Genomic DNA, 18,351 nt, shown 5'->3' with positions numbered 1-18,351 from the left:
AAAATAAATAATCCTTTAACAATAGGAGAAAAGCACATTAAAAGAATCTGCCACCCAGGTATAGTATTGCAGCACAGGCCTGTAATCACAGCTACTTAGAAGGCCGAAGCAGGAGGGTCAAATTTAAGGCCAGCCTGGGAAACTTAGTGAGACCCTGTCTTAAAATGAAATCATTAAAGGGCTGGGTATATGGCTCAGCATTCCTCTGGTCCAATCCCCAGTACTGCAAAGGAAAAAAATTTCCCCTTGTTTCAGTAACAGCTTTCATCAAGCTACTCCTTCATGTGGTTTGACAGTAACCTTACAGCACAAGTCTCAGCTTTTCTTCAATTTAATGAACCCTGATCTTTCTTGAATGAACCTTACTAGGAATTTATTTAAGAACTAAAACAATCTATCTGGAGAAAGGGTCAGTGTTCCTTCCCAGATTTCTGCCCCGTTCTGGTCCTGTGGCTGCAGATTCCTCTGTCTCTCGACTCACCTGGGAGTGGGTTCTGTTGGAGACACTGCACGGTGCATCGTCATGGGCCTTGTGAAGTACACCAGGTAGCCTGCAAAGGAGACCACAGACAGGCACATCAAGGTCAGTGAGTTGCATGTGGGAAATCCTGAAGCAGGACTGGGCTAGCTTTTTCTCTATTTCACTATCCCTGAGATAAGACACAGTTTCAAGGGACTGCAAGGGTTCACGGCTGCAGGAACAAGGTCAGGCTCTCCACGGTCCGGGAGAGATGGGACAAAGTCTTCACGGTACTTTATGTATCTCCTCTAGAAGATCTGTCCTCTCAATGAGGATCTGAACAGACGAAAATCCAACACGCTCAGAATGAAAAAATGAAGGTTTGAATTCTGGTAAACACTCTTAGGATATGCCCACACACACCAATATGGCACCACACCCTATAGCTACAAAGGTCTTTTTGAGTTCTTAGCAAATAAAAACAAAATCTTTATGAAGATGTTTACATAGACTACACAACACTCTTGGCTGCATTCTCTTAAGATCTAGAATCAGAACCGTAAGAAACCAACCTGCTCCACAGAACCTGGCCCCAGAGGTCCTAGGAAAGGGGATATTGGCATCCTGGTAAGACCCATAGGCAGTGGTGACCCGCGCAAACGTTGGCAAGGGTGGTGTGACCGAGTTCGGGAGTGCAAATGGATTGCTGGAAGTGTTGTCTTCTTGGTTCTGAAATTTAAAAAGCAAACTAGAAAACCACAGCCTATCTGAAAGCTGAATTACGAAACAGGGGTTCGATGTTACAAAATCAGAGAGCCCAAGACTGCAGGGAGAAGAAATTCAACAAGACACCAACATATCAGTTGGCACAATTTCATGATGCCTACCACGAAAGACTCAAGGCAGGAGACGAGCTGGCGCAGGCAGGGCTCCAAACAGCTCTGGTTTCGTTTCACTTTTTGCAGTGAGGTGTCCTTCAAGATCTAGAAAACGCCCAAAACACAGTCAGAAATGGCACCATATTAGCCAGGCATGGTGGCACATGCCTGTAATCCCAGCACTCGGGAGGACTGGGAGGAGGATTGTCATGAATTTGTCTGAGACCAGCCTGGGCTACATAGTGAGTTCAAGGCCAGCCTGGATTACAAAGTGAGACCCTCTCTTGAAAGGAAAGGAAGAGAAAGGGGAAGGAAGAGGGGGAGGGGAGAGGAGAAGGGAAGGGAGGAGAGGGAAGAGGAGGGAAGAGGAGGGAAGGGAAGGGGAGGGAAGGGGAGGGAAGGGAAGGGGAGGGGAGATGGAAGGAAGGGAGGAAGGAAGGGAGGAAGGGAGGGAGGGAGGGAAGGGAGGAGGGAGGGAAGGGTCCCATAACCCCTGGTTGGCTTTATTCTGCCAAGTAGTCAGAAGCATGGCCTTGGTGGCTGGAGCATGATCAGGCCTGAGGCTTCCAGTACAACACACTCCTCTCTTGTTCTCTGGGGGTGGGTCAAAGAGAATGATGCCTTCCTGAGCCTCCTACAGAAGCCTTTTACAGCGAAGGAGCCACACCCTGGTTTTGACAGAGCAGGTTTTGGTAACAGAACAACTATCCTTTCTCTCTAGTGAATTCTGACTCTTGGTTTCTCCCAAGCCCACTTGTTCAAAAGAAATGGCAGCATCCTGGACGTAACACCTGCTGACCTGGACCGAAAGCTGCTCTGGAGATGCAAGCCAGGGGGAACAGATTTGTCCTCATTAAAAATCACAATGTATTTTTATTTTTTGTCCTTTAAAGTGATAAAGCCTAATGTGTGGAAGAAAAACCCAATAAATCCTAATATTTTAAGGTGCATGCTATTGACAGGAAACTGCATCCACACTGACGTGGGTATATGAACTGGACCACATAAAATATGCCTCAAAAGATGCTCTAAGTGGAAAATCACAGACTTGGAGGACTAACAAACTATAAACTATCTTGGTAATTTTATAATGATTTTATGTTACATGAGAATAATAGTTTGGATATACTGGATTGTTAAGACATATTACAATTAATTTACCTGCTTTTCTTTTTTACATTTTTAAGTGTGGCTACTGGAAATATAAAATTACATGTGGTCTGCATTATATTTCTATTGGACAGAGCTGAATTACATCTTTAAAGATGTCCCATAAGCATATCTTTTTATAATAGTGCAAGAAAATCCATCTTTTTTGTATGTTTAAGCAATGAAATAGAATCTAAGTTTAAAATGATAAACACTGCACCATAAAATCTAAGTAATTAGCACTTTAGGGATTCTTAAGCCACTTAAAAAGTTTCTGGTTACATATGATACCACAAGACAGAACACTCAGGTGTGTGTGATTCAAAATGGGGAAAAGATAAGCAACACTCAGCTCAGCTTGGCTTTGTCAGGGCAGTCTACTTCCTTCAAGGGTACCGCTCAAACCAAAAAAAAGTGTGTTACCAGCTAGCTCATGACGTTTTACTTTATTTTTTTGAGACAGGGCCTTGCTCTACTGTAACCCTGGCTGGATTTGAATTCTTGATCCTTCTGTCTCACCCTGCCCAATGCTGGGATTAGAGGTGTCGCTACCACACCTCACTTTGTGAGCTTTTCTGAAATAAAGGCTGTGCCTCCTCATATCAAGCTTCTGATCCTGCAGAGCTGAAGACCAGCTGCCAGGCTGTGGTGCCCACAGACACTGCTGCCCCTCACATACCCGGCCTGTGGCTAGCGAGCCTCTCTCCAGGATAATGCTAGCTAGCTCCTTCTACTGGACCAATTCTTTTTAATGACCATATGCACTTTTTTTCTGATTATCAAACATCTTTTAGCTTCAGAATACATCTTGCCTATTGTCTACAAATAAATAAAACTGCAATGCAGGGTTCCTAACCTAGGATTAATGCATAGCTTTAATGCAGTCCGTGAGCAAATCATATTCAATTCAAACATTTATATGCAATATTTCTAAAGTTATATGCAGCCCTTGTGCAAATGTTTCTGCGGAAGAGTCCACAGTTTTCATCAGACTTCCAAAGGGCATCTATGAGCCAATAAAAAGGTTAAGGACCACTGCTCTAATGGTACCCACAGGAAGTAAAAGGCCAGTGCAGGAAACATGTGACTCCCACATCTTACTGAGTTTTCACTCAATTTTCCTACTCAGCCTAGACACTGAGGCACACAGCACAGCTCATCTTACAAAAACAAGGAGAAGCTGGGGTCCCACCTTTAGCAGCTTAGCTTTCATGGTGGATGTGATGGTCGTGGGGTTAATGAACTGGAAGGAAGGGGCGGCATTGTTGGGGTACTGCGCTGGGAACTTCACCAGCATCTTGACGCGGTGGTTGCTGCAGTGCACGGACACTGTGCAGCTCCTGTCCGCTGCGTCCATCTGCAAGACACAAGTCCATGACTGCTCTGGAGACAAACTGCGAAGGTCTTCAGATACAACTGGATTTTTATTTTCATTTTTTAATTTTTTGGTGGTGCTGGAGCTCAAACTCAGGAACTTACACATGTTAGGCAAGCACTCTACCACTGAGCCAGACCAGCAAGATGCAAAGAGATTTACAAAAGCTACTAGAATGTTCCATGTTCCTGGAAACTGAGGAAACGGAAGAGTTTACAAAGACAAATGAGTGTGGAGACACTTCATTTTCCAAATAGATTTTTAAATTTTAGCACAAATTTAATAAACCCAAAATATTTTGACTCTGAAGAAAAAAAAGCTTTGGGGACCAGGGATGTAGCCCAGCACCTGCCCGGCAAGCACAAGGCCCTGAGTTTGATTCCTGCTACCCGCCTCCCAAAAAAAGAGAGAGAAAGGAAAGCAAAGCTTTATCTCAAAGCTGTGAAGCTGGCTAAAACTTGTCATATTTACTCTCAGATGAGAAAATATAGCAGGCAGAAGCTAAAAGAAATAACCTGATTCAACTTAAAAAGTACTCCGGGGAAAACCCACAGATAGTAGATTTGTGGCTGCCAGGAGTTGGGCAGAGGGCAAATGGAGAGTGACCGCTAATGGGTAAGGAGATGTTTTTTAGGATGATGAAATGTTCTGGAATTAGATAGTGGTGATGGTTGTACAGTTCTGTGACTAAGAGCCAGTAACTGCATAGTTTAGAAGGGTGAATTTTGTGGTATGTGAATTACTTCTTAAGAGTTTTTAAGAGTGACTCCTGAGGAAAGGAATCAGGATCTCCTTAAACGGTATCATTAGGTAGCCACATGGTTCTCAACTAGGCCAAAGGGAGCATTAGCTGAGTTAATATAGATAACAGATTAATCTGCCGATTTCTGGTGCTGCCAACTACAGAGGGCAGCTGGAGGACGGTGAAAAGAGCAAATATGCCAGAGAGCCAGAGACTTGGATTCAAACACCACCCTCTTCTACCAAATAGCTGCTGATGGTGGACAAGTCATTTCATCTCTGGAATCTGTTCACTCATCCATAAAGTGAGGTGAAACACTTACTAGAGAATTATCTTTTGACATTGGGGGCTACAAGGTATCACTATGTAGTTCAAGCTGGCCTTAAGCTCACTATGTAGCCCGGGCTATGAACTGGCAACAATACTTCTGCCTCAGGCTTCCAAGTGCTGGGATTAAGGCCTGTGCCACCACATTCAGCTTTACTTGTTGTTTTAGTCTTTTTGAAATAGGGTCTCCCTATGTAGTTTAGGCTGGCCTTGAGCTCACTATGTAGCTCAAGCTGGCCTTAAACTTGCCTTGATCCTCCTGCCCCAGGTTTCCAGTGCTAGGATTAGAGGTGTGCACTACCATGCCTGGTTTAGAGAATTGTGAGACAGTCATAGAATGGCACATATCTCTGCCTACAGTTAACTGAACCTGGGCAAAGGAAAAACTAACCAAGCATTCAGACTCCTCCCTAGAGGGATATGCAATTCTCTGAAGCAAAGAGTTGCAATACTTGCCCAAAAGTAAAAGAATAAATGGTTCCACGTGCTAAGTGAATGTACAGGACTGTGGACTAAATTGGCAAGGAAATAACCAGCGCATAAAGGACAGTAGTAAGCACAGTGCAGACAGCCTGGGGAGTCAGGAGGGTCGGCTTCCAAAGTCAGCTCTGCGTTAAGTTCCCCAGTAGTCCCTACCAATAATGAGGACTTTCTCGAGCAAGTGGTGTCACATGTAGCAAAATGAGGTATCAGAGCACCTAAGCAGGGGCACAGGCTTCAGCTCATCCTAGGAGAACAGAGTAAGCTCAGAAAATAAATCTGGGGCTGGGGTTGTAGCTCAGGGGTAGATGCTTACCTAGCACGCATGAAGCCCTAGGTTCTAACCCCAGCACTGCAAGGGTGGGAGGTCTGCATTTGGGAAACAGACATGTCTTTCTTTAAAAAAATATAGGAATTAAGACAGCAAGCACAGAGACTCACTTGTTAGAGCCACAAAGCTATTTGCGAGCTGAAATCCTAGCTGAAATGGCCCACTCTCCCACAGACTGCCATGGGCAGGCGTGAGGCAGGCTCTTCAAGCTGGGACTTACCTCTACGTTGACATTCCGGATCTGCACGTTGATTAGCGAGAATTCCTGCTGCAGAGTCTGCGGCAGGCCCAGCTGATCTGACTTCCTCTCCTCCAGAAGACTGCTAGGGGGATCTTCCTTTAAGGCTAAGAGGAGAGATGCTCAATGTTGGAAAATAGTTTAGAAAGTCAGTCCATTCTGGGGTATGTGGGTAACTATGAAATGTGTAGTGAGCGCTCCCCTCAGACTAGTCTGACAGTACCTTCTTCCTCCCCGTGGCTTGAATTGTGCTGGTGATCAGTGTCTTGGGTGTGCAGGGTCTTCTCTGGTTCTGGCAGAAGAGAAATGCTCTCAATGAACTCATCACTATCCAGTATGTCATTGGCACAGAGCTGCAACGAAAGGTAGAAGACATGGGGCTAGAGAAGTCAGTGGAAATGATCAATGTATCCGGTTCCAGTTGTCACTTAACAATGGGTATCAGAAGCATAGAGATGTGTCAGCTCTGGCTGACACACCAAATTAGATTTTACCCATTACTAACAATCAAATAGATCTTATCAATTATCAACTCTCCCTGGTTAAATGTGCAGGGTAACAGACTCTATTATTCTACCCTGGACATTTTTCTTACAGAGTTTATGCAAGGCTTAGGAAAAATTAATTGAAATCACAAACCTTTTGGAGTTATTCAGCTAACTCAGGAGCAAAAAATCATAACCTCAAAGCATATGGAACAAATACTACTTTTGGGAGAAAACGGGTTGAAAAAGCAATAGCGTGATGAGACTTGACCAAAATGCTCAAGAGGAACTGGACACTAAGCAGTGTGGCAAGTTGTACCCAGCACTTCCCACTGGTTCTGTGCCAGGCAGTGTGCCAGGAAGACATTTCTCACCATCAGGGATTTAGCGCTGAATAGAGCAGGGGTCAGAAAGTCAGTTCACAGCAGCTGCCGCTGTGGTTTATGTAAGAAACAAGTATCAGGTATGAGAGAAAATTCGGAGTAGCTTCACAGGGGAAGTGTTGGTGGATAAAAGGGCTCTGAACAGCTACAGAGTACAAGAGGAGAAAGAAAGGAAGCCCGCAGGCCTTTGCTCCGTATGGAACCCACCCTATCTTTAATGGGACGGGAGAAAAAGGCATTTAGAAGCTCTTTGGCCTCAAGGTGCTGAAGAGTTGGCTCTTACAGACCTCAAAGTCAGTGTGGCACTCAGCCAACCAGCCAGAATATACGAAATGTCTATCATGTATTCTCTAACTTCCACGAATACTGAATCTTGCATTTTTAAGTGAGATTTCCAGTGTATCCAGTTACAGGGCCCAACAGCACTGAATACCTACCCTCTGCATCTGGAAATCCACCCGCCACATTCTCAAGGTCTGATCCCGGGACCATGTAACCAGCTGGTAGTCCTTGGACCCTAAAAATCACCAAATAAGCATCCTAAAAATTCTTCCAGATTTAACACCTATTTTGTTACAGGTCTCACTGGAGTATGATTCATTCATTCACTCATTCATTCACATATACATACACCCAATACATTTTTTTAAGGCAGGGTGGCCTTGAACTTGTGGCAATCCTCCTGCCTCAGCCTCCCAAGTGCTAGGATTACAGATGTGTGCCACCATGCCCAGCTTCAACAAATTTTTATTGAATAGCCAGGCATTTTTCTAGGTACCAGGATGACGGCATAAATAATCTCTCTTCAGAGACATCACATTCCAATGACAAAAAAAGAGAAGCAAATAAAAATACAATAAAATGCTAGGTAGTGGTAAAAATGGCATAAAAAATAAGCCAGGATAGGAAGACTAGACTGATGGGAGAGCTATTTTTAGACAGGACTCCCTGAGGAAGTCCCACTGGAGAAGAAACTTAAATGAAGTGAAATAATAGCTGGCAAATTAGCAGGTGGAGAGTTGCTGAGATTTCGTGTCACACTGAACTTTCACCTCTGCGAATGTTCTTCCTTTTTATATGCTCCTGAGGAGCTGGGGATGAATACATATTTGTAAGAATGAATTGTTTTAAATGCATCACGGCATGCTACTGTTGAAAAGAATTTTTTGGTAAAGTGATGCCTCTCTTTATAAAATGAATAATCAACCTTTAATCTTCTTAATTGACTGAATCATATTTTTGCATATTGAGTCTGCTGAAAAGGAAATTATTCTAAAAGGTTCAGGGTGTTTTATGAGATCTTATGAAAGAGCAGGACACTTAAGGCAATTATACAGCATCTAGAATCTCCCTCATCAGAAATAATTTCATCCAATTACCTCATTTTATGGGTGGGGAAATCAAGGTAACAGATAACACAATCAAGGGTCAGTTCCCTTATTATTTCCTTCTGTGTCACCATCTTTAACCAAAATTTTTAAATATACCCCTAAGCACATCTAACAAAATGCAACTATTCTTTTTCTTCAGGGTTTTTCTTTTTCTTTTGAGACAGGGTCTTGCTATGCAGTTCAGGCTGAACTTGAACTCACTGTGTAGCCCAGCCTGGCCTCAAATTTACAATGATCCTCCTGCCTCAGCCTCCTGAGTGCTGGGATTACAGGTATGTACCACCATGCCTGGCGACTTTTTTTTTCAATTTTTCAAAATTTTTATTAATACATGTTTTAAGAATGTAAGGTTACACTCTTTGTGGAGCTGGTATTGCACGTGTATGTACATAACAGGTCTCAATTCTTTCTTCATTCTACTTCTGTGCTTTCTCTCCCCCTCCCTGAACCTCTTGGTCCCCACTAAGGAGTTCTGCCATCTAGTCTCATGTTCAAGGTCACCAGCTGACCTCACGCCCTGGCCTCATGTATGCCCCTGACTTTGAGAAGGTGAGTGTAAGTGCTTTATGAACTCCCGCTTCTACCTGCGCCCTCCACCCTCCTCACGCCTCCCCAAAGGACCCCTGCTTTCCCAGCTTCTTTCTGCGCCTCTTCTCCCTGCCTTCCAAGAGTGAGGTCAGCAGCCTGCACCAACTGCCTCACTCTACTCCTTGCCTTTGAAGACAAATAAAACCGGTCCTGCTGCCTCTGTTTAGGCTACTTTATAAATGGTGTCGCACTCCCAGCCTCCATCTGCTCTGAAATACCTCCCCTCCTAATGACCCACGGCTTCCTCTTGGTTCAATTAAATGCTTTTGTCTTACTTTGCATTTTCACCCTTCAGCAACACCTGGAACCAATGACCACCACTTCCTTCATAAAGCATCCTTTTCCCGTGGTCACAACATCCTGATTCTCTTCCTACCTCTTGGAAAGATCCTTCCTCAGTGAAAATCAAAACCATAAGGTTTTGTTAGGGTGGTCTAACAAAAAATTGAGGCATAAGGTGTTCTAACAAAAAATTGACTAAGAAGATATGCAGTAAAAATAAATTGGAGCAACATTAGTGTAGTAGGTTGATAACTGGTGGTCAACTTATAACCTCAAGCTGAATTGAGTGAGTGTGGTGCTGGGTGTGGGAGGCCCACCTGAGGACTGCTGCCAGCAGCATAAGAGGCAGACCTGGAGAAGAAGAAGCAGGCTATTGGGAGCTGAGAGAGGCTGTTGGGAGCTGGTAGAACCTGTGAGGAGCTGGCTTCCTGATGAACTTGGCTGTTTTCACCCTCTGAGGAGCTCGGGACCTCGCTGGCACTGAGAGTGGCTTTGGTTCACTTTGGGGGAGCTCTGGTCCTCACTTTGAGCATCGCTTCCTCATTCCAGAGGGGAAGATGGTGCACTGCCAGCCTCCTGGAAAAGCTTGCTGTATTGGCTTCCCTGATGGGAACTCGGCCATTCTGATCATCGGAGGAGCTTGGGACCTCACTGTTGCTGAGGATGGCTGTGGTACCTTTTCGGGGAGCTCTGGTTCTTCTGAGCATCACTTCCTGGCTCCAGTGCAGATCCCTCAGCCTGCTAGCACAGGTCCTTCATCCTGCTGGCACAGACTGTAGATTCCACCACTGACCTTTGGGCCTTCCCAGCACAGATCCGTGAAACAGGCCTGCATGAGATGTTGTCATGGGCTCTGGGCCTCCAGCTGGATTCGTGGGAGGCACTGCTATGAGCTCTAGGTATTCAGCTGGACTCATGCAGGACACTGTTGCGGGATCTAGGCCCTCAGCTGGATTCCTTGGTCTTAGTGTGTGGACAGACTTCCTGCACTCTTGTATATTGTTCTTTGGGTGACTATTATAAATAACCATGTAAAGTATGTGTCCTGTATTATATTGTTCCCCTTGCAAAATAAGCCCCAAACCAACACAATTAGGTTGGAAGGAAAGTAGAATGTAAGAATACCTACAGGATAATAAAATTCATAAAAGATTCAAAACAAGGCAAACCTAAGTATGTCTAGAAATTGATAAAGTGATGAAAACAAATTAAAAAAGAAGTCGCTATGAAAAGCTTTACAATGGTAATGCTGCGGGGGAAGGAAGGAGATTATAGTCAGGAAACTTCTGGAGTCCTGGCATAATCTCTCTCTAGACCTTGGGGACTTACAGATCTCACTTTATAATTAGTAAACCATACATGTTCCATGTAATTTTTTTTTTTTTTTTTTTTTTGGTACTGGGAATTGAACTCAGGACCTTGTGCTTGCCAGGCAGGAGCCTGTGCCACTGAGCTATATCCCCAGCTGTTCCACGTAATTTTATGCTTGATCTATTTCATCATTAAAAATACACACAAAAATAAACTCTGTATCCTTTTTTTTTGAGGCAGGGTCTCACTATGTAGTCCAGGCTAGCCTCAAACTCCTCCTGCCTCAGCCTTTTGAGTGCTGGGATTACAGGGGTGCACCACCACGCCTGGCTAAACTCTATATCTTGTAATCAAATTTTCACTACTAACTAGATAGTTCCAGTTTACACAACTCATTCCAACAACTTAAAGATGACACATATAACTAAAAATGGGTTGCTAAAAACCATTCATTTCAATCCAAAACTCTAGGTCAGCTCTTCTCTGACATTGTGGGGGAAATTATGTTATCTATTTTCTATAGCAAAATACAAAAAATTAAGTTGAAAGCTAAAAGCCATGTACACAATTGGTGAGTAAGAACCAGGCAGCCTGATGTTTCTGGAAGTAAGAGAGATTTTGGAGATAAAGACAAGAAAGTTAAGGGCTAGAGCGGTAGCTCAGTGGCGTAGCACCTACCTGGCAAGCGCAAGGTCCTGAGTTCAGTTCCTGGTACCTGCCTCCCCGCCTGCCCCCTCTTGCCCAGAAAAGACAGGAAAGTTAGAAAATGATCAAAAGTCCCCTTGAAAATATTCTGAAAGAGGTTTATGAGGATCACAAGCAAGCTAAGGAGAAAACTAAAACATAAATAAAGAGCAAAAGAAAAGAGACAGGGAGGTAAACCTTCTGCAGACAGGAAGAGGAAGTAAAAAGGATTAAGCCGCAACACGTACCTGCACCAACTCCTATGATGAATGTATCATTATGTATGGTAAACATGTACTAATAAAAAAATAAACTAAAAGTAGAACAAGCTGGGATACAAGATGACTGACTGCTCTAATCCCAGGTCCACTGGATTTCCTAGGACCCTGGGCAAGTCACATTATTCCAGCTGCATAGTTTTCTCTGCTGCAATATGGAAATATCAAGAAATATGCATTGTTCTGACAATCATTTAGAGGCCATGGCAATAAGGCCCTCGAGAAAAGAGAGGCTGCATCTAAACCAGAATCTGAGCCTAAGGCTGTCTGATTCCCATCATTCTTATAACCTTGCATTAGTGAGGGATGACTAGATTTGGCTGCAGTAACAAACAGCCCCAAATTGCAATGCCTTAATGCAAGGATATCCTGTGGCTTTGTATCCTCCCATCAGCCTCATGGCAGGACTTGCAGGGAGCAGCTCCAGCTGGAATCTTATCAGCTGCAGGGCAGAGGCTCAGAGTACAGAACTACACACTGCCTAACACCCCAATCCTGGAGAAACCCATCATTTTGCTGGAGTTCCACGACCAAAGCAAGACATTTGGCCAAATCATCAAGGAGATGGAAGGTAAAATACTATTATATGTTTGAGAAGAGAGCTGCAGCTTACGTGGCAGACAGTTCTAACAACCACCATTGATTTCCCTCATCAAGAGAGGAGGGAAGGGCAAACTCCCTGGACTGCAGAGGGCACTGATCCCATGGTGTTTCAGCCCAAGAGATAATTCAATAACAAATCTCTATGAATTGCTTATAGTCGCAGATCTCTTCTAAGCAGGAGACTACATTAAAAATCGGAGGGGGCATTATGGGGAGGAGAGGCCATGATTACCCTCCTACGATTAAAGGTGATGCGCTTCCTCTCTCTCTGGTTCCTACAGCCCAGTCCTGCTCTGTGTCCTTCTTCCTGGCCCACATGGCCCACATGCCCGGTGCTGCCACCCATCACAGCTCAGAAGGACAAAGGACAGCAGTCTTCTTCCCCACTCACCTTCCTTCTGCCGCCTCCACTGGAACTCCAACACCACGTCATCGTGCCCCACAAAGGTGTGGACCGGGGTGTTCAAGTCAAAGACATTCCACAGGAGCAAGCTGTTTTCCCTTCGCAGCTGGGGAACCATTACAGTCACTAATCCATTGCTGAAAGGCTAGGGCAAGAAAGGGAAAAACAGGGATTATTCTGAGACAGTCAGCTGAGTCTCAGTTTTCAAAAATGGAATTCTTCCTAACTAAAACTGATTAGACGATAAAGCCAGCCATGGGGGCGCACACTATAATCCCAGCATTCCGCTTAGGGAAGGGACCACAACAAATGAAAATAAGCCTGAGCCAGGCGTGGTGGCGCACGCCTGTAATCCCAGCACTTGGGAGGCGGAGGCAGGAGGATCACTGTGAGTTTGCGACCAGCCTGGGCTACAAAGTGAGCTCAAGGCCAGCCTGAACTGCATAGCGAGACCCTGTCTCAAAAAGGCAAAAAAAAAACAAAAAAGAAAATAAGCCCGAGCCAAAATGCATAGGGAAGAACTTTGAAAATTCTACACTAAGCAAACAGCTTGGTGTAGAAACTGCTGTTTCACATCTTAGCTAGTCTCCATGAATTCCTCCTAAAGAAGGGGCACACGAGGCTGCCTGGAAACCACCGGAGCAGCAAATGTAATTCCTGCACTTGCAAAGGCCAGAGGCACAGCAGCCACGGGAAGCATCTCCTTCCCACGGCCCAGGACTCTACCCGCTCCACAGAGAGCTTCGTGACCTCAGGACTGATGTTCTACTCAGCAACTCCCAAGGAGCCCATTTGGTTGATAGCTGGACTCTATTTACTTAAAGAATAAGCCAGAGTCGCCTAAGAGCACATTTATTTACCTTCACATCTTCTTCGGGGAACATTCCTGGATTTTTTACTTTTTAAAGCAAACACATTAACCCAGAGAAGTGTATCCGTTCATAGGAACAGTGTCTGATTTCTTGGCAAGTGATCACGGGTGCAAAAACAACTTCATGCCCAATTATCTTTATCGCTACACAATGCTCCAGAGGAACAGCCTCATGCAGAAAGGTAGTTTTATTTACCCCCCATGCTTGCTTTCAAATAAACATTAAAGGAAATATATTACTTTTGATCAGCAGCTATCAATATGGTTGTGGAAAAATGAGTGGGAGGTTGATAATCACCTATCCTTTTCATAGCACTTTACGATTTATCAGACATATTCATATAATTTATTTCAAAAGGAAGGCAGATTATGAATGTAGTAAACAGCACTGACCTGTTGCAATTTTATAAAAAGGAGCTAGATGTAGTGGTGCACATCTGTGTTATGGCTTGTGTCTGGGTGTCCCCTCAAATCCTCATGCAGTCATAGGGCGGGCTTTTAGAGTTTACGATTGATTCATGGTCCAGTGTCGGAATTACGGACGTGAGTGCTACAACCCGCCCTAGGACAGGTAGTTTGCATATGTAAGGGAGGGAAAGAGGCTGCTTGCCACTGCTACTCCCTTTTGCTCTTGTTGCTTTTGCTGTTTTCTGCTGCCATGAACTGTTGCTCTCTGTGCCACTCTGCCTTGGAGCCAGCCAAGTATAGACTGAAACCTCCAAAAACTGTGAGCTAAATCAATCTTTCCTTCCTTAATTTGGGGGTCAGGTATTTTGTCTCAACAATGAGAGAAAAGTAACCAAGTCAACCTGCAATCCCAGTACTCTGGGAGGCCGAAGCAGAAGAAGGATTACAAATTCAGGCCAACCTGTACAATTCAGACACTTAGTGAGATTCTGTCTTAAAAAAAAAAAAAAAGAGGGCTGAGGATACAGCTCAATGCAAAAGCACTAGGTTTAATCCCCAGTGCTGCCAAAAAATAAAAAATAAAGGGAAGGCATAGTAAAAATTATTCTTTGTATTCTACAGAGGAGGAAATTTCTGCTCCAAGTCAACTGGCTTGTCCAAGGGTATACGAACATGAAATGGTAGAGCCTGGCCCCAGACTTCTTTCCTCCACAGTTCATTGGCTTCTAGCCCCTCACTCAACTTCTCCTCTATCCTCCCCTGCCGCCCCTGGTGAACACCTTCACTGTCCCCTTCTCAGTCCAGCTGTGGTCAGGAGCTCTAACGCAGAACCTAACCAACATTTCAAGGATATGACTGTTAAGTTGTTAGCAGCATTTATGCCATCATTACTACATCTGCCAAACCAAGACAGAAAGAGAAAACCATCTCACAAAAAAAGGAAGAGAAAATGTCCCAGGGTCCTTGCATCTGGAATACCAAGAGGAAGTTTCCTAGCAAGAGTCAGGGTATCTCACTCACCGTGTATCTGGCCTTCCACACAGGCACCTGACAGGGGAGAATATTGAGGTATTTCCGAGGCTGCCGGTAATCCCAGAACTAGAAGAAAAATTGTTTTGTAAGATAAAGGGCATTTTGAAAACTCAAATATTATAATAAGCATAGTCTTAGAACTCACTGCATTTCACCCTTCAAAGATACCTTTCAAGAGTGTATTTTTAGTTCCACCCTCATAACCATGCTACTTGGAGAGACACAAAGCATCCTCCCTTTCCCATTTATCAATATGACAGGAGAATTTCTGGACTTCACAAGGACCATCAATTTGAGACAGCTCACCGTCAGTCAACCTGCCTATTATGTGAGCTTTCAGTTGAAAGGTAAAACCAACAGGTTTTGATCCTGTATCACTTTCACATCATGTAAGTAATTTAATAACAATAGCTGAAATGCCCTGACTACTTACTGCATTTCAGACACGTATTTAAAACTTAGGTTTTTAAAATCCCATTTAATCTTTAAAACAACCATCAGCAGATACTATTAATCTCTTTTTCAAATGTCAAACTGGATGGTTCCTGGTTCCTGAACTTGGGAGATAAGCTGACCGGGATGTAGGACAAACACCAACTGCAACAAACAAAGTAAAAACAAACAAAATAGCCACTTCTGATACACAAAAGTAAATGACAACCCTACCTCAAGACAGATGTTCATTTTTAAGCCTTATGTATGACTCTAGTTTTGCTAACCACAGCAAAAGGACATTATACACAGCTATGTAAGTACAAAAAAGCACTGAATTAATGACACTGAGCCACAAAATTGCTAGGCCAACTTCTGCGGTCAAATCCCTGTCCGTAGGGACGAAGACTTGACCACAGGAGGAACTGTGGAGCAAAGACGGCCCTGGCCCAGCTGTGGATCTGGATCCTGGATGCAGAATCACCTGCCATCACGGTGATCGAGGGGTGCAGCACAGGCCGCAGCCACAGAGGACGAACAGTAACGAACACTGCATTCTGAGATAAACCGAAAATAACAGTCACTGAAATATGTAAAGCCTTGAGTGTTTCCTGTCAGTTAGAGAATGCCAGCAAAACAGCTCTGTCCCTGAGAGGTCCTATCTTTTGCAGATAGGATAATCACAAGAAAACTGCTGTTTCTGCACCAGGAACAGAGTAATTGTTGGCCTGATGACCTTCATAAATTTTTAGGCTTGCCTTTACTTGTATCTCTGTGTGTATATCTCACTTCCCCGCAACCTCTTTCCAAGTAAACTTCCTTTCAAAATGCTCTCTCTGACTTCCTGTCACTGAGGAAAAGAAAACCTAAACAAATTCAGAGTGTTATGGTTTGTGTCTGGGTATCCCCCCTGAAAGCCTCATGCGGCCATAGGCAGGCTTTTAGTTTGATTAAGTATGGGTGTGAGAGCTGCACCCGCCCTGGGGTGGATAGTTTGCATATGTAAGGGAGAGGAAAAGGGTGCTTGAGGCCATAACGCCCTGGTGTGTGTTTGTTGCTTTGCAGTGTTCTGCTGCCATGAGCTGTAGCTCTCTGCCATGTGCCAGTCTGCCTTGTAATCTGCCAAGTATGGACTGAAACCTCCACAAACTGTAAGCAAAATAAACCTTTCCTTCCTTAATTTTGGGCGTCAGGTATTTTGTCCCAGCAACGAGAGAAAAGTAACCAAGACACAGAGTCATCAGTTAGCTCCTACAGCCTCATTCCTCTTCGTCACAGTCACTAGGCTGAGTAGGGCACGGTGGCGCACACCTGGAATTGCAGCACTTGGGAGGCTAAGGAGGAGGAACGCCTCGACTTTGAGGCCAGCCTGGGCTACACAGTGGGTTCAAGCTCAGCCTGAACTACACAGTAAAACGCGCTCGCTCTCTCTCTCTCTCTCTCTCTCTGTCTCTCTGTCTCTCTCTCTCACACACACACACACACACACACACACACACTAATAAAAAAGCATAACCAGGTTTACTTGGTCAGCTCCCCAGGAGGCACATGTACTGACCAGGCTGGCTATAGCTCTCCTTCCAAAGTGCGATCACACATCCCCGACACCTCCCAAATCCAGCTCCTCCAACTGTCCCAGTGGGTGCCACTCACCTTGACCGAGTTGTCTTGACTGGAGGTGGCAAGAACGTGCTCGCTGTCTGGGTGCCAGTCAAGGCCGTGGATTTTGGAGAGGTGGGCTGCTAGATACTCCACTGCTGTGCTGGGTTTCTGCAACAGATTGGCACTGAGTTTCTCACAATAGAAAGAACTCTTTGGGTGGCTCCCATGTGACAGCCTGCTGGGTGCTGAAGGGGATACACAAAATACTACCAGCTTCTATCTCTACCCTTTAGCAACTCCACTTCATTTTGTTTAAGTCAAACAAATCACCACCACCAAGAGACTTATCTGGCTGTCCATCACGTGATTATAAATGGACCCAGAAGCCTGAAATCTACCCAAGCCGGGCATGGTGGCAAGTGCCTGTAATCCCAGCACTCGGGAGGCTGAGGCAGGAGGATTGTTGTGAGTTTGAGACCAGCCTGGGCTACAAAGTGAGCTTAAGGCCAGCCTGAACTGCACAGTAGGACCTTGTCTCAAAAAAGACCAAAACAAACAAATAAACAAAAAAACAAAGAAGGAAAGAAAAAAAACCTACCCAAGCCAGCCCAATGCACGACCTTCATGAAAGACATACACAGGTAGGTACTTTTCACCTTTTGATTCCTATTCCCTTTTCCCCTATCACCCAAGAACAAGGGCTTGTGACACCCCAAGGGACCCCATTTCAGCTGAGACAGTAAAATCATCCATCTTACAGTGATTGAGAACTAAGATCCCAAAAGAAAACAAATATATGCCAAAAAAGCTTATATAAAACTGGACAAACTCAGAAGGAAACCTCAGAAATACACATTAAAATAAGATTTTTAAAACTTTCAAGTTAGAAGGTATAAAGAATAATTCTATGTCAGGCATGGTGGTGGACATTTGTAATCCCAGCACTCGGGAGGCTGAGGTAGGAGGAACGCTGTGAGTTCAAGACCAGCTTGGGCTGCATATTGAGTTCAAGTCTAGCCTGAACTGTAGAGTAAGACCCTGTCTTAAAAAAAAAAAAAAAAAGAAAAAAGAATTCTGAGGCTGCATTTGCACTACTGTTGTACATACAAAATAGTTCAACCTTTTTAGAAAAAAAATTTAGTAAGGTTTATCAAGAGACTTAGCCAGGCCTAATCATGCAGTGCCTATCTACAATTTCAGCACTTGAGAGGCTGAGTTAGGAGGATCACACAAGTTTAAGGCCACTGTGGACTACACAGCAAGATACTGTCTCAAAAAAAACCCAAAACCAAAAAGCAAACAAAAAAAATTGTTTCACTTTTTTAAGGGAGTAATTCAAACCCACAAAAACCTTTACATATATCTTGGTGCTACTTGGAAAACTAGATTAGAAACAGCCTAAACAACCAGTAGGACGGGAAAAAATTAAATTGCATCATTACGCACAGCTATCTGATACATTATAATGTAGTCCTTAAATTATCCTTAGAGCTTATAACATGGAAGAAATGCATTAGTTGTATTTTTTTTTTTGGTCTTTTTGAGGCAGGGTCTATGCAGTTCAGGTTGGCCTTGAGCTTTGTTGCCCAAGCTGGTCTTGAACTTGCAACGATCCTCC

At 44.2% G+C, this 18,351-nt stretch overlaps 1 protein-coding gene across 2 annotated transcripts in view; it reads right to left on the bottom strand.

Annotated features, from left to right (window-relative positions):
* The window catches only part of Wdr59 (WD repeat domain 59), a 91,497-nt gene that overhangs the window by 34,378 nt on the left and 38,768 nt on the right, over nucleotides 1–18,351 (bottom strand). For both annotated transcript variants that reach the window (XM_005403454.2, XM_005403455.2), the window contains exons 8-17: nucleotides 16,785–16,901; nucleotides 14,688–14,765; nucleotides 12,377–12,533; nucleotides 7,286–7,365; nucleotides 6,204–6,333; nucleotides 5,963–6,087; nucleotides 3,680–3,844; nucleotides 1,348–1,443; nucleotides 1,033–1,189; nucleotides 482–551 (exon numbers count right to left, since the gene is read on the bottom strand). In XM_005403454.2, the coding sequence (XP_005403511.1) occupies nucleotides 482–551; nucleotides 1,033–1,189; nucleotides 1,348–1,443; nucleotides 3,680–3,844; nucleotides 5,963–6,087; nucleotides 6,204–6,333; nucleotides 7,286–7,365; nucleotides 12,377–12,533; nucleotides 14,688–14,765; nucleotides 16,785–16,901 (1,175 nt within the window). The remainder of the gene's footprint in view (nucleotides 1–481; nucleotides 552–1,032; nucleotides 1,190–1,347; nucleotides 1,444–3,679; nucleotides 3,845–5,962; nucleotides 6,088–6,203; nucleotides 6,334–7,285; nucleotides 7,366–12,376; nucleotides 12,534–14,687; nucleotides 14,766–16,784; nucleotides 16,902–18,351) is intronic.

Source organism: Chinchilla lanigera, unplaced genomic scaffold (genome assembly GCF_000276665.1).
Source record: "Chinchilla lanigera isolate Chin_1 unplaced genomic scaffold, ChiLan1.0 scaffold00083, whole genome shotgun sequence".
Lineage (NCBI taxonomy): Eukaryota > Metazoa > Chordata > Mammalia > Rodentia > Chinchillidae > Chinchilla > Chinchilla lanigera.
This window is presented reverse-complemented; position numbering and strand designations above follow the sequence as displayed.